Source organism: Dama dama, chromosome 9 (assembly GCF_033118175.1).
Source record: "Dama dama isolate Ldn47 chromosome 9, ASM3311817v1, whole genome shotgun sequence".
NCBI lineage: Eukaryota > Metazoa > Chordata > Mammalia > Artiodactyla > Cervidae > Dama > Dama dama.
Genome location: NC_083689.1, coordinates 18,726,686 through 18,741,728, shown reverse-complemented (window position 1 = coordinate 18,741,728; position 15,043 = coordinate 18,726,686). Strand labels below are relative to the sequence as shown.

At 50.3% G+C, this 15,043-nt stretch overlaps 1 protein-coding gene across 2 annotated transcripts in view; it reads right to left on the bottom strand.

Moving 5' to 3' along the window:
• Positions 1 to 15,043, bottom strand: part of SLC44A2 (solute carrier family 44 member 2 (CTL2 blood group)) — a 31,832-nt gene that overhangs the window by 3,870 nt on the left and 12,919 nt on the right. For both annotated transcript variants that reach the window (XM_061150309.1, XM_061150308.1), the window contains exons 2-19: positions 10,468 to 10,516; positions 7,326 to 7,399; positions 7,120 to 7,204; positions 6,503 to 6,587; positions 6,191 to 6,301; positions 6,054 to 6,114; positions 5,844 to 5,967; positions 5,623 to 5,706; positions 5,428 to 5,540; positions 2,826 to 2,957; positions 2,635 to 2,734; positions 2,457 to 2,549; positions 2,196 to 2,280; positions 1,324 to 1,586; positions 1,143 to 1,237; positions 507 to 610; positions 327 to 400; positions 168 to 238 (exon numbers count right to left, since the gene is read on the bottom strand). In XM_061150309.1, coding sequence (XP_061006292.1) covers positions 168 to 238; positions 327 to 400; positions 507 to 610; positions 1,143 to 1,237; positions 1,324 to 1,586; positions 2,196 to 2,280; positions 2,457 to 2,549; positions 2,635 to 2,734; positions 2,826 to 2,957; positions 5,428 to 5,540; positions 5,623 to 5,706; positions 5,844 to 5,967; positions 6,054 to 6,114; positions 6,191 to 6,301; positions 6,503 to 6,587; positions 7,120 to 7,204; positions 7,326 to 7,399; positions 10,468 to 10,516 — 1,803 coding nt within the window. The remainder of the gene's footprint in view (positions 1 to 167; positions 239 to 326; positions 401 to 506; positions 611 to 1,142; positions 1,238 to 1,323; positions 1,587 to 2,195; positions 2,281 to 2,456; positions 2,550 to 2,634; positions 2,735 to 2,825; positions 2,958 to 5,427; positions 5,541 to 5,622; positions 5,707 to 5,843; positions 5,968 to 6,053; positions 6,115 to 6,190; positions 6,302 to 6,502; positions 6,588 to 7,119; positions 7,205 to 7,325; positions 7,400 to 10,467; positions 10,517 to 15,043) is intronic.

Genomic DNA, 15,043 nt, shown 5'->3' with positions numbered 1-15,043 from the left:
GAAAGCAGAAGGAAATGGAGATGGTTGAGGGTTCTGGATAAAGGAAATGCGCCCCCCCTCCCCCACCAAGAAGACCCCAGAGAAGACAGTTATCATAGAAGGCATGGGGGCCAACAGCAGCTCACAAAGGGCCTCCGACAGTCTCTCTGCAGCCAGACAGCACTCACCCACGCTACCGACTATCAGAAGTTTGCCCAACAGGAAGAGGAAGTCGGTGACTTTATCCAGGACAGCCACCCTACAGGGGACATAAGAAGCAGGCGTGAATGCTGGCTCAGGGCCTGGGGGAGGAGGGAGGTGGCCAGAAAAGGGTGTTTTTCCCTGACCTGATTATGTTTCTCATGAGCAGGAAGAAGGCATTTCTGGCTGAGGTGCAGAAGTTGGTGCCGTAGATGGCAATCTGGAGGGAGGTGGGAGCGATGGATCAGCCCCACTGCGCCGGGGAATGAGGGCTCCTCCAGCTAGCAGCAGCTGGTGGGTTAGTTCCTGGTCCCGGGCCTACTCACCATGATGTAGGCATTTCTGTTGAGGAATTTGATGAACTTCTCCAGACACCAGAAGCAGCATTTGAGACAGCTCATAAGGAACTTGGCAAACTTGTTCTCTGCCGCTGGTAGATGAGAGAGATGCAGAGGTGAGAGGAAACCCCACCCGGCCTGGTAGGAGCCCCTACTTCCTTGTTTTCACACACTTGCCAGCGTCCAGGACTCTTAGAGCCCCCTTCTCGAATAGACAAGGAGAGGGAGACTTGATTCAGGACCCTCGGGGTCCTGCCCCGCACGCTGGTAGGAACCAACAGTGACTCTCAGCCCAGTCCCCCCCAAACAGGAATTCAGCCCAGCCTCCAAGATAGGAATAAGCGACAACCCACAGGGCTACCCGGGCCCTGCCTCCCAGGCAGAAGCCAATCCTTGAGCCCTCCTTGGCTCCACCTCTTGTTCCCGCCCCTTTAATGGAAAGAACTCCTTTCAATGGGCTCTTTCAGTCATTCCTCATCACAGGAACGAATCACGAAAGCCCCACAGGCAGCAACCAATCCCTGCCCCAGCAATTTAGCCCCACCTCCCTCCAAGAATCAATCCCAATCTACCCCCTTAGCCCCGCCCCCCCGGGGAATCATGTCAACCACCTGCGGGCCATACCTTTCAAGCGCTGATCCAAGTACTCCAGCATCACTCGGATGACCTGCACGATGGCCAGAATGAGGGAGCCAAAGGCCAGGGAGCCTGTGTGATACCTTTGAGCCGAGGATGTGGTCAGTAGCCGGGCCAAACTTCTTCCACTCCATCTCACCCCCCACCCCCAGCCCACCTGGGTCCCCACCTGAGCGCCCGGCCAAAGGCAGAGAAGAGCGGGAAGGCAGGCAGATCATCTGGCTTGTTCATGGCCCAGTAGTAGGAGGCGAATGCCCCGGCTAGTGTGACCTGTCCCAGTGCCAGCACGAAGTTGGCCAGCCAGAAGAACATGAAGACGTTGAAGATCTGCAGGCCCAGCAGGGCCCGGTGGTAGGTCGATTCACCACCATAGAAGGCGAACTGGCAGTGGGCTCCAGGACACAGGCGGGATTCATTGGAGGAGCGGAAGGTCTGTGGGAGGGATGCAGAGCCTGGTCATATCATAGGGCCTTGGGGTTCAGAGTGGGCTCTGGGCATCAGGTCCAGGTCAGGTGGACCATGGGGTGGGACAGGAGTCTTGAGGAACTGAGTTAAGTCAAGAAACTGAGAATTTATAAGAAGGGCTTGCAAAAGGGGTTCTAAAAGCAGGCTCAGAGATGGTTGTCTCAATGGACATCAGGGAGACAGGAGAAACTATCATGAGGATCAATGGAGTGGCCATGTGGACAGATCACAAGCAGCAGAGATCATTAAGAAGACCACAGAGGGCAGGTGAGGGGCTTGTGAAAAGCAAGGACAGGATTCTGGAAGCAAGAACTGACCACCACTGGGTGAAGAGAGGAGTGTAGTAGCAGGAGACGAAGTCGAGGGTGGGGGGAAGTTGAGTGGATCAGCACTTAGGGAGTAGGGGGGAGTGGGGGCCAGGCTGGATCTCCCCCCCCCATCCCCCCTGCATCTGGCACAGGACATACAGCAGGCGTCAAATGTTTGCTCAATGGTCCCCAAGTGGGAACAAGAGATTTCAGATCATCTGTGGGCTATCAGAGAAACAGCCACACCCCTCTATTTGGGGACACTCACCTCAGGGTTGCAGGTTTTCCCAGCAACTGGGCAGCTGGTGTCATTGAAGATCTTATAGACAGCTTCGTTGGAAGTGGACAGGAAGCTAGAAGCTTGTTAAGGAACCTAAGTTTAGGGTTTAGGGACCACAGGGGCACATGGAAAAAGAATCCATTCCCACACCAGGTTCTGGCCTTGCCCCCAGGCTGCGGGTCACCTCCAGGCAAGTTGGGCACTTTGAGCCATCCCCGGGGCCAGAGACCAGGGTCTGCCGGTGGATACATAGCAGTGCTAGCCCAGTAGGCGATGCAAAGGCACAGCAGGAAGAAGGTGACCAGTGGGTACAGCAAGGAGCACATCACGTATCCCACAGCCCTGGAAGGAGCAGAGACACAGACATCAAAGCCCGAGCAGCCCCTGCAACTGCCCCAGCCTGGCCCTCTGGCACCCCAGCACCCACCTGCTGGCTTCTTTGATGAGTGCGATGGCGATGAGAATTCTCTTCCGTAGAAAGATGAGTAGCAAGATGATAATAACCTCGATGATGCTCAGAATGATCACTGCGGGGGGCAGAGGGTGAATTCAAGTCTGCCACCTGCCTGGGCTCCCCACTCCCACCCAGGCCTCATTGAGTGGGGAGCTGGGACTCACTGAAGGCCACCCAGGTCTGCCGCAAGTGCAGGTACACACGGAAGTCCGTCTGGAAGCCGAGGTCCACCAGGGAGATGTCAGAGCCAGCCTCACCACGCAGCCGAGCATATTCCATGTAGCAATGCAGTATTCCTGCACGGGGGAACCACTGTGCTACCACTGACCTCAGCCCAACCACCGCTCCCCCAATGCCGCAAAGCAGGTACAATCATGCCCATTTAACAGAAAACAAAAACCAAGGCTGAGAGGGGGCTGCTGTTGCCTCAGGGCCTTTGCACTGACTGTTACTGCTGCCTGGTTCAGTCTCTCCCCAACTGGATCCTCTAGTCTCTGCTCTAAAGTCACCTTCTTGTGCGACCTTCTAGGATCCCTTCCCCCCTTTAGAATAATACCCTCTTACACTCCAAATTCTTATCCACCACTGTTTTGACATCTCAGAGGTTATCTAGTTTGTTTCTTGTCCATCTTGCCCATACGCCCCTGGAATATAAGCTCCACAAGAGTAAGATTTGTCCTGGTGTATTCATTGCTGTAAGCCCAGGACATAGAAGACTGCCCAGGACGTAGTCATTCAATACAAGATGGATGAATGAATGAGCGAGCAGGTATCAGGGTGCTGTGTGACCTGCAGCTCTCCTGACCCCTCTGCATGCTCAGTTGCATCAGTTCTTTGAGACCCTAGGGACTGGAGCCCCTGAGGTTCCTCTATCCATGGGATTCTCCAGGCAAGAATATTGGAGTAGGTTGCCATTTCCTTCTCCAGCCTGACCCCTGTGTCACCCTGTAATGATGATTCGTGGGTGGGGAGGGAGGACATGGGTGCTAACATCCAGTGGGGTAGCATTAGGGATTTTCAGCATTCTCTTTAGCTCTCTGTAGAAGAAAACTGTAAAGTACAGATAACATACAAAAAGCTCGTCACCCAGGATTTCCCTGGTGGTCCAATGGTTAAGACTCCAAGCTCCCAGTACAGGGGGATCAGGTTCAGTTCCTGGTCAGGAAACTAGATCCCACATGCCACAACTAAAACATCCCTTGTGCCACAACTAAGACCCAACACAGCCAAGGGTAGTAACAAAATGGTAATGGTGGTGATTTAGTCACTAAGTTGTGTCCAACTCTTGCAACCACCAGTCTCCTCCGTCCATGGGATTTCGCAGACAAGAATGCTGGAATGGGTAGCCATTTCCTTCTCCAGGGGAATCTTCCCAACCCAGGGATGGAATTCAGGTCTCCTGCATTGCAGGTGGATTCTTTACCGTGGAGTCACCAAGTAACAAAGGAAATAAAAATAACTATTTAAAAAACAAAAAGCTAGCCACCTAAACTGCCAGCACCCAGCTAGAAACCATTCATTAACATGGATATTTTGGAAATTCCCTGGCAGCCCAGTGGTTAAGACTTTGAGCTTCCACTTCAGGGGGCATGGGTTTGATCTCTGGTTGGGGAACTAAGATCTTGCATGCTGCGCGGTGCAGCCAAAATTCAAAAAAAAAAAAAAGAACATTTTAATAACTGTGTCCCCAGTTTAGGTTGCATATCCGGCAAAGTTTAAATGAATAAACAGAACATGAAGCACTGTGTTCTGAGTTCCACAGGTCACAGAGTCACAGGGCCCTTCCCCATCTCATTCACACCCTATCTTCTTCTCAGCAAATCTCTGAACCGGTAAATACGAATTATCCCCATTTTATGGAGGAGGACATTGAGGCATGGGGAGGTTGAGTCACTTGCCCAAGGTCATAGAGCAAGGAACTGGAAGAGGCTGAATTCAGACCCTGGGCTTTCTGGTGCCAGAGCATGTGGCCTTAACCACTGTGCTAGATGGTCTACTTGACGATGACTTTGCTGTCAACAAAATACAGATCCAGCCCTGTTTGGGAACATTATGATCTAATCCATCAGACATAAATGAGCACGGAGGTTGTTTCCAAGTGTCTGCTCTCATAAACAATGTCGAGATGAACATCTTTACAAATATTCCCAATGAAAGACATAGAGAATGTCTGATAGCTCAGGAGAATTTTTTTTTTTTTCCAGTCACGCCTTGCAGCCTTCAGAATCTTAGTTCTCTGATCAGGGATTGAACCCAGGGCCCAGCAGTGAAAGCATCAAGTCCTAGCCACTGGACCACCAGGGAATTTCCTCAGGAGAAGATTCTCTTTTTTTTTGGGCTGTGGGATATGTGGGATCTTGGGCTTCCCAAGTAGCACTAGTGGTAAAGAACCTGCCTGCCAATGCAGGAGACATAAGAGATGCGGGTTCGATCCCTGGGTCGGGAAGATCCCTTGAAGGAGGGCCCGGCAACCCACTCTAGTATTCTTGCTTGGAGAATCCCATGGACAGAGGAGCCCGGTGGGCTATGATCCATAGGGTCACAAAGAGCTGGACACAACAGAAGCAACTTAGCACTGCATGTGGGATCTTAGTTCCCCAACCAGGGATTGAACCCACGCCCCCTGCATTGGATGCATAAGGTCTTAACCACTGGCCCACCAGGGAAGTCCCAAGAGAAGATTTTTGATGGGTCAATGAGAGCTCCAAGGGCACAGGCACTTTGCAGACATTGGGGAGGGGAGGACACAGGGAAGGAGTGACTTACCGTAGCCTAGGACCAGGATCACCATGACGATCATCACCCAGACCATAATGCCAGCCAAGAATCGGAGCAGGATGATGAACAGGAGGCTCAACACCATGGCGATAATCAGGCCTCTGCGGGAGAAAACGGGGACATGTGGATCCTGATCCCCTCACCAGTCTCAGACAGGGTAGCCTACCTTCCCTCTCAACTTACATGACAATCCAGTACCAGGAGACTGTGTAATCTTCAAATATCCTCATGGCCAGCTGCCGGGCCTCCAGGACTCCATTGGCCTTCCTGGGGGAGGGCAGACAAGGCTTAGGTAGGACCCCAATCCATGATTGGGCCAGCCCCACTATGTGCCCTGTTCCCTACCCCACCCCCACCCCACCCCAGGAAAGCACAGTGCTGGCGTGGTGGGTCGAGGTCCTCACTTGGCGCCTTCCACCAGCTCCGTGACATTTTTCCGAGAGCCAAGCCCATCCTCGTAGGTCGTCTCATTGCCCACCATGAGGACCCCCTTGTGGGCGTGGACAGCAGGGAAACATCGCTGGGCAACTATACAGAGTTGGAGATGGGATCAGTCAGGTGGACCCCTGAAACCTCCTCAGGCCCCTCCGGAGCTCAAGGGACCCCAGACTCACAGGGTTTGCTGGGAATGAGGACAGCGGGGCAGTCTCCATCTCGAAGGACTTCAGCCACACCCTGCCAGGAGAGAGCAAGCGGTCGATCCTGCAGGCCAGGATCCTTGCCCAGGCTCCCAGGGCAGTTATCCACTCACCTTGTTTTTCTGGAAGCCAGGTAAACAGTACTGCTTGTAGTACTCAAAGTCCTCAGACGCATGAGCATTCAGGTAGGTGAGGTAACGGCTGGGACATTTCTCCACACAAATCTTGGGAAGGACAGGAGGAAGGGGTTGGGTGGGGTCAGAACAGACACCTGATGCCCTCTTAGGACAGAGGTCCCACCCTCCTCCCCCTTATTCATCAAGAGGAGAAAGAGGGCTGGGAGAGAAGCTACTACTAGAGGAGGAAAAAAGGACCTGATTGATGTAAGTGGGGGACAGGAAACAGGAGGGGAGGGGAGAAGTTACCTGGGGGGTGGGACACTGGAATTCCAGCAGGACCAGGGGGCTAGCACACTTCACAATGTTGAAATAAAACAGGAAGGGTTTGTTCCTGGGGTTGGGGAAGGGAGACGGAAACTGTCAAGACTTCTCCATCAGCCTATATAGAATATCTTAATGAGAATAGAAACAACAACCATAATAACTTCATGCCAGGTGCTGTATAAGCACTGGACATGTACTGGCTCATCTAACCATCAGAAGAGTCCCATGAGAGTGGGAATGTCAGGATCCCCATTTCAGAGATGAGGCCCAGAGAGGTTGAGACACTTGCCATAGGTCACACAGCCAGGGAATGGCACAGCTCATTTTAAACCTGCCCATTTACCTCACCTGACATCAGATCCAGGACTGTCTCTTCTGTCTGCCCCCTAATATATGGGCCACCAGAGGATAAGACTTTGAATGTCTCAATTAGAGCCCTGTCCCCGAGGCCTAGAACAGAGGTTGGGGATGGCGGGAGTTTTATAAATACTTGTTGACTGGACTGGTGGATGGATGGAGGTGAGGGAAGCCTAGAACCTTCTCCCCAGTACTGAGGAAGCTCTCTCCATACCCAGTTGGCCCCAAGGAGCCACACTCACTCATTTTTCGTGCCCTTCTGCCCGCAGAATTGGCCTCGGCTGTCAGTGGGGTAGATCACCTTTCGAGGGTCTCCATGGGTCCAAGCTGTGGAGGGATCCAGGAATGTTGAGGTGATGGGGCTCCACCACCAGCTCCACTTCTGCCCCAGAGGCTGTGGCCTGCCCGCCCACCCGGGAACTGCCATCCCATCCCCTCCTTCGCTTACCTATGATGCCCACAGCTACATAACCCACAATAGCCAGGAAGAGGAAGACACAGCAAATGATATCTGTGCAGCCTCTGTGGAGGAAGAGACCGATCAGCGTGGGAGTATTGGTGCCCTGGACATCATGGACCCCGCCTGCCTTGTGCCCGCGTCCATGCTCAGGCATCAGTCGTGTCTGACCCCTTGGGACCCCGTGGACTGTAGCCCGCCAGGCTCCTCTGTCCATGGGATTTTTCAGGCAAAAATACTGGTATAGTTTGCTGTTTCTTCCTCCAGGGGATCTGCCCAACCCAGGGACTGAACCCAAGTCTCCTGCATTGGCAGGTGGATTCTTTACCTCTGAGCCACCTGGGAAGCCCTGTCCTGCCTTGTAAGTGTACCACATCCATGTGTTATTGGGACACATGTTCCTGAGTGGTACCAATGCTGTGAATTTTAACTATTAATGCCTTTCATTGCAGCACTATTGACAATAGCCAAGATATGGAAGCAACCTAAGTGCCCATCCGTAGCTGAGTGGATAAAGATGTGGTATATACGTATACAATGGAATATTACTCATGTGTGCGTGTCTGTGTGTGTGCTCATTCAGTCGCTCAGTTGTGTCTAACACTTGGAGACCCTATGGATTGTAGCCCGCCAGGCTCCTCTGCCCATGAAATTTTCCAGGCAAGAATACTGGAGAGGCTTGCCATTCCCTTCTGTAGGGGATCTTCCCAACCCAGGGATTGAACCCACATCTCCTACATTGTAGATGGATACTTTCTCTCTTCTTTAAAATCTTATCTTTTTTTTAATATCTGTTATTTTTGTAGGTGCATTCTTTACTGCTGAGCCATCTGGTAGCCCTGGAATATTACTCAGCCCTCCATAAAGAATGAAATCTTGCCACTTACACAACATGCAACAGACCTGGAGGATATTCTGCTAAGTGAAATAAGTCAGACAGAGAAAAACAAATAATGTATGCTTTCACTTATATGTAAAATCTACAAAACAAAACAAATGAAGAAACAAAACAAAACAGAAACAGACTCACAGATGCAGAGCACAAACCAGCGGTTTTCGAGAGTGGAGGTGGGTGGGGGAAATGGACAAAACAGGTAAAGGGGATTAAAAGTTACAAACTTCTGAAGAGGTACAAACTTCCAACTACAAAATAAATGTCATGGGAATGTAATACACATAGGGAATGAAGTCAAAAACATTCTAACAACACTGTATGGTAATGGATAGTAACTGGTCTTATTGCAGTGATCATTTCATAACATATAAAAATATCAAATTACTACATTGTTCATCTGAAATTAATATAATATTATCTATTAATTATAACTCAATTTTAAAAAACAAAAAATAAAAAATAATTTTAATACCTAATGCTACACTATCCTCAAAGCAGGTTGCATCATTGTTTAGCTCTCTTTTGATTAAGTGTCCATTTTGCTACATCCTTACCAGCATTATGGATTAATGTTTTTTAAAGTTTAAGCTATTTTGTGGTGATCAGTTTGCAATTACAGAAATACTGAATCACTATGTTATGCACCCAGAATTAATTAAGTGATGTAGGTCAGTTATACTTCAAAAATAAAGAAACTAATGCATAGAAAGAGAGATCAGACATGTGGTTACCAGAAGTAGGGTTTGGGAAGTGGAAGGGGGCATTGGATGAAGGCATTCAAAAGGTACAAGCTTCCATTTGTAAGATAAATAACTACTAGTGATATAATGTACAACATGGTAAATATAATGTCGCATGATAAATTATGAAAATTGTTAAGAGAGTAGACCTTAAACTATTTTTTAATATCATAAGATTAAATATGAACATGATAAAATGTAAACTATACAGGGATACTGTACTTAATTAAGAACTACCTCCCACATAATCCTTCTCTCCATGAGAAACCTCTGTTAATGATTTCTTGTGAGTTTTTTATTTACTGGTACAAATGTTTTCCAAAAAAAGTTTTTTTGGTTAATCCAGGTATGATTATGATACACTCACAGTTTGTGTCTTGCTTTTTTCACTATCATATTGAGAGGGATCCATGTGAGGACTCAGAAAGGCTCTTGTACATTTTAGCAGCTGTATAATAAAATAACCTAAGGATGCATTGTAATGTATCTAACTAGTTCCCAGACATGCAACTCAGATTGTTGGTTTTTGCCCATCTAGGCAAGGTTTGTGGAGAAGGAAATGGCAACTCACTCCAGGATTCTTACCTGGAGAATCCCATGGACAGAAGAGCCTGGTGAGACCCAGTCCAGGGGATCGCAAAAAGTCGGACACTACTGAGCAACTAACACACACAGCTAAGGTTTGGGCTTCCCTGGTAGCTCAGCTGGTCAAGAATCTGCCTGCAATTCGGAAGACCTGGGTTTGATCCCTGGGTTCTAAAGATCCCCTGGAGGAGGGCATGGCAACCCACTCCAGTCTTCCCGCCTGGAGAATCCCCATGGATAGAGGAGCTGGGCGCGCTACAGTCCATGGGGTGGAAAAGAGTCCGACACGACTGAACGACTAAGCACAGCACAGCACAGGCAAGGTTTACAGAGAGAAATTTTTTCCCATCATTTTAATTTCTGGAATGAAGAGCTGTACATTTTTTTTAAATGTCATATTTCCTAATTCCCTCCAAAAAAGACTGTATCAATTAGTTTCAGAGCAGAATATGTGTCAATTTTTTTTTTAATTGAAGTAACATTGCTTTAAAACATTACATAATTTTCATGTGTACAATATTATATTCCTACTTGTGCATACCCTAGTGTGTCTATTTTTAACCTCTGCTAACCTGTGAGGGGGGGAACTCTATTTGGTTCCTGTTTTACATTACATTCCTTTACTTTCCAGTGAGTTTGAGCATTTCTCCATAACTCCACTGTCTATAGTGTTTCTGGTTCTATTAAATGGTCTGTTCCAGTCTTTTGCCTGAATTGAAAAAAATGCATTTGTAAAGACTCTCTATAGGTGAAGAAAATTCCTTTATCATTCTTTTACCACTCTTTTATCTCTAAGTTGCAAATACTTATCACCAGTTTGTTGGAGAACAGATGTGGGTGTGGGTGTAAAGAAACAGGGGCGGAAACAATGATAGCTGACACCCCTCCCCTCCCAGGAACCCAGACCCCTTACCTGTTGTAAATGGGTCCTCTGAAGGCGGGGTCATACTTCTGCGGTGTTCCTGAAAATCAGAAAGATTGAGCCGAGTAGTCCAAGATGAAGCTGGCAGACCACCCTTTCCCAAGATGTCCTCAGAGATGTCTCTAGCCACGGAGGAGTAAGATTCAGAGATAACTCTAGATTTTCCGTGAACTGTCCGATTTATCACCTGGCGACCACTCACTGGGAGGACTGGGAGGGGAGCTAAAAAGGGGCTGCCCGGGAGTCCGGTGGAAGGGGGAGGATCCAAAAATGGGATCTGGAGAAGGAGGCTACAAGGACAGACCTCTGGGATGCGGGAGTTTTGGAGGGACCTCCGGGTGGGCCTCGGGGGTGAGGGGTGCTGGCAGGTGATGCGGAGGCGGGGCAGGTACAGGCTGAGATCTGCCCTTCCGCGCTCCTCGTCATCCCCCCTACCCTGGGTCTTCCTGCTGCCCCTCCAAGTTGCCAGGCCAGCGTGCGCGGAGGGGGGCGCTGCCTACCGTGCTTCCCGTAATAAAGCTGCTGGTCCTTCCCCATCCCTGCGGGCGCCCGGCCCGACGGCGCCCGCCTGCTCCCGCTGCCGCTCCCCCCCTGCCCTCCGGTCCGGACGCGCGGGCGTCCTCAGGGGAGGCACCGAGGGACCGACTCGCGGCGGCTCCTCCCAGCAAAGAGCCAGGCGGGACGGCCCAAACCGGTCAGACCGGCCCTAGCCGAGCGGCTGCCTCGGACCGACTGGACCCAGAAACGGAGGGAGGGAGGGAGAGAGGGAGGAGAGAGCGGGGCGGGGCGGCAGCTGCTCCTGCCACTCACCGCCGCCCGATTTAGCCCTCTCCACCACCACACCCCCCCGCCCCCCAGGGAACTCTGGCTTCACCCAGTGGCCTGGGCTAGCCTCCGCCCCCCCCCCCCCCCCCAAAGAGGCGACACAGCCCTAAAACATCTCTCAACCCTGGAAGGCACCTAATAATTGTCCCATTCTGCAGTTACGGAAACTGAGGCATCAGTGTCTGGCCAAGCACCCCAAAACAGGCAGACGGCTGAATCCAAACAAACCAATTATAGAGTATTTGGGCTGAATGTTCTCCAACCTGTGGGTGCATTTTTTAAAGAGTAAGTGCCAACAGTTAAATATTGAGACAGTCCATATAGAAATCCACACCCATGTCTCCTGAGAACTCCCAAATTAGAAATGACAGCCCCTTCCCCTTCCGCATGCCACATCCCTGTCTGGTCCTGCTCCCTGCTGGTCCCTTTGTGGCCCTCAAGGCTACACACCTCAGCTCACCATCCCTGCACCCTCTTACAGCTGATAATCCTGAAGCATTTGCTTTGAAGAACATGCATTTATTGAGCGCCTCCTGGGTACAGTGGCATTTGTGTAACCCAGTCTTGGGGAGCTGACATATACAGGGTAACCCTGGACTCAAATGATCCTGCCCCATCTGAGCCAGAGGATACTCAGGTCAGTCCCTTGTGTTCTCTGAGCCTCAACTTCCTCATCTGTGAAATGGGACTAAAGTATAAAACCAAAACCAGCCACAATGGGGACTTCCCTGGTGGTCCAGATGTTAAGAATCTGCCTTGCAATGCAAGGGACATGGGTTTGATCCCTGGTCAGAGAACTAAGATCTCACATGCTTCGGGGCAACTAAGCTCACTGGCTGCAACTACTGAACGCTTGAGCCACAGCTAGAGAGTCTGTGTGCCTTGATTAAAGATCCTGAGTGCTGAAACTAAAACTCTATACAGCCAAATAAATAAATAAAACAAAAACCAGCCAAAGACCAGGCATGGGATAGATACCAAGTATACAGTTGGCATAGATGTACTGTATTGCCAGTGTAGGGGTATCCAACTGATGTGGAGGTATACAGTAGGTATGGGGTACTGGTGGTACGGAGTATATAGCCCATCAAGAGCTATACAATCAGGGTATCTAATCATTGTGGGGTATAGGGCCAGGGTGGAGTTGTAAAGCTGGTAGGGTACACCCCCCTGCCCCAACTATCCACCCCCGCATCCGCAGTATGCTCCTTTGATCATGTTCCTGTTCACACTGCTTCTCCTAACAGCCCTTAAGGCCAGCTGCAAACGTCACACTACAATCAACTCTACAGGTGACACGGCCTGGTACAATTGGTATGGGAGTGTAGGCAACAGGAAGAGACATCCAGTGTGGGGCACACAGTCAGCATGGGGTTATCAATGTGGTCATATACAGTTGGTGTTCAATAATTGTTGCTCCAAGTCAGGTACCCCTGGTGGGAGTCTGGTCACCAACTCAGCTTGTCCCTAGAGAAACACAATCCACCTGCCAATGAGGGAGATGCAAGTTCGATTCCTGGCCTGGGAAGATCACCCCTCGAAGCAAGTAAGCTGAGCACCACAACTTCTGCACCTGTGCTCCAGAGCCCAGGAGCCGCAACCACCAAAGCCCGTGCACCCTAGAGCCCATGCTCTAGAACAAGAGAAGTCACCACAATGAGAAGCCGGCACACTGCAGTCAGAGAGTAGCCCCTGCCTTTCACAACTAGAGAAAAGCCTACACAGTAACAAAGACCCAGTGGAGCCAAAAATAAACAAACAACAAAAAAAGAAATGTCACTTCCTCCCCAGTGGCTTCTAGCCGTCAAGGCCCCACTTGCCCCCTGGCCCACAAGCTTCAGCAAACAGGCGAGGCCCAAGGCGCCAAGCCATGCCCTTGGGTGACCAGGCCTCTCAAAGGAGCCCTGTGGTTCCCGTGGTCCCTGCCAAAGCAAAGGCAAACTGGTCCCACCCTGCCCAGGGCAAGCGGTGCCCAGGCTGAAGCTTCTTCTCTTTCAGATGTGCTAGGTCCCCTGGGGACACTTCTGCAGACTCCAGCTCCACCCTGATGATGCTCAAATGTGGGCACGGCCCTGTGACACGTGCCCCCCTCAGCACCCCACACAGGGGCCTCATGGCGTGCCTCCCATTGAGCACAGCTATATCAAACCACCATGGTCCCCCAGGCTGCCCTGCCCTCCTGGTGCTCAGGCCGGAAACCTCGCACTTCTCTTCCAGGATCCAAAAGCTTCTCACCCACTCCTCGGCCCCCAACCCTGTCACATGGCTGTCATTTCCTGCCTGAAGAGTGCAGGTGTCTCCACCCTGGTTTCTGAGCTCTCACACTTGTCCCCCCCCGCCCCCATTCCCTGGTAGGGCCCAGTGGAGGCAGTGATCACCCGATTCAGGGTATGTCCCTCCTCTGCCCTGAACCCTCTATGGCTCCCACCTCACTCTGAGCCAAAGCCCAAGTCCTCCCCGTGGCCCATGAGGCTGTACCCACTCTGCGCTGTCCCCTCCCTGCCCTCAGCCCCTCCCACTCCCCCCTTTCCTTCTCCATTCCATTCACTGGCCTCCTGGTTATACTGTGGGTTACACTGGTTACAGCGTCCCATGTTGCTCAGCGGTAAAGAAGCTGCCTGCCAATGCAGGAGACCCAGGTTCGATTCCTGGGTCAGGAAGATCCCCTGGAGGAGGAAATGGCAAATGGCAGTCCACTCCAATATTCTGGAAAATCCCATGAACAGAGGAGGCTGGTGGGCTACAGTCTACAGGATCGCAAGTTGGACGTGACTGAATGACTAAGCCTGACACTATACTATACACTGTCTTTTTTTTTTAAACTTTTTCACTTTTATCAAAGGTTGTGACCACGAGGGATTCATAAAATGACACAAAACTCTATTTGCTATTGAACTGTCTATTTCTAAATAGGAGACAGACACTAGTACAGCAATTGCTTTTATATGGAAAGTTAAAATTTTTGAGAAAAGATTGACATGTATAGATATTTGTTTCCTTTTTGAATTTCAACCCCCAAAATATTCCAGCAAAACAACAACAACAAGAAAAACCAAGGGAAGTTGGGCTGGGTATCTGCTGCCAAGGATGGTGGACTTGCCCACACCAGGCCACTATGAGCCCTCGTCCCCCTGTTATATTATAAACACACTGGGCATGGTTCTTACATCAGGGCCTTTGCACAGGCTGTTCCTTCTCCCTGGAGATCTCCTCCCTGAGAAAGCCACTTGGCCCCACATTTCTTTTTTTATATTTATTTACTTGGCTGTGCCAGGTCGTGATTGAGGCATATGAACTCTTAGCTGCAGCATGTGGGATCTAGTTCCTTGACCAGGGCTCAAACCCAGGACCCCCACATTGGGAGTGTGGAGTCTTAGCCACTGGACCACAGGGAAAGTCCTGCTCCACCTCTTTCAACCTCAAACATCACCTCCTTAGAGAGGCTTTCTCTGATGATCCTATCTAAGACAGCATCCTTTCCCCCGCTCCTGTTACCCTATTTTATTTTGTGTCTTACCGCCTGCCATATCACGTATTTACACATTGACAGTTTCCTGTCTCTCTCCATGTCTGCTGGATGCACAAGGGCAAGGATTTCTGTTTTCTTCATAACACTGTCCCCAGGACTCAGTATTGCACCTGGCATGGAACACGCACTCAGGATTTGTTCAATGAATAACCGCAATATATTATTCACATACATATAGCTAAGACTGAGAATAAAAAATACAGCTTAGAGTTT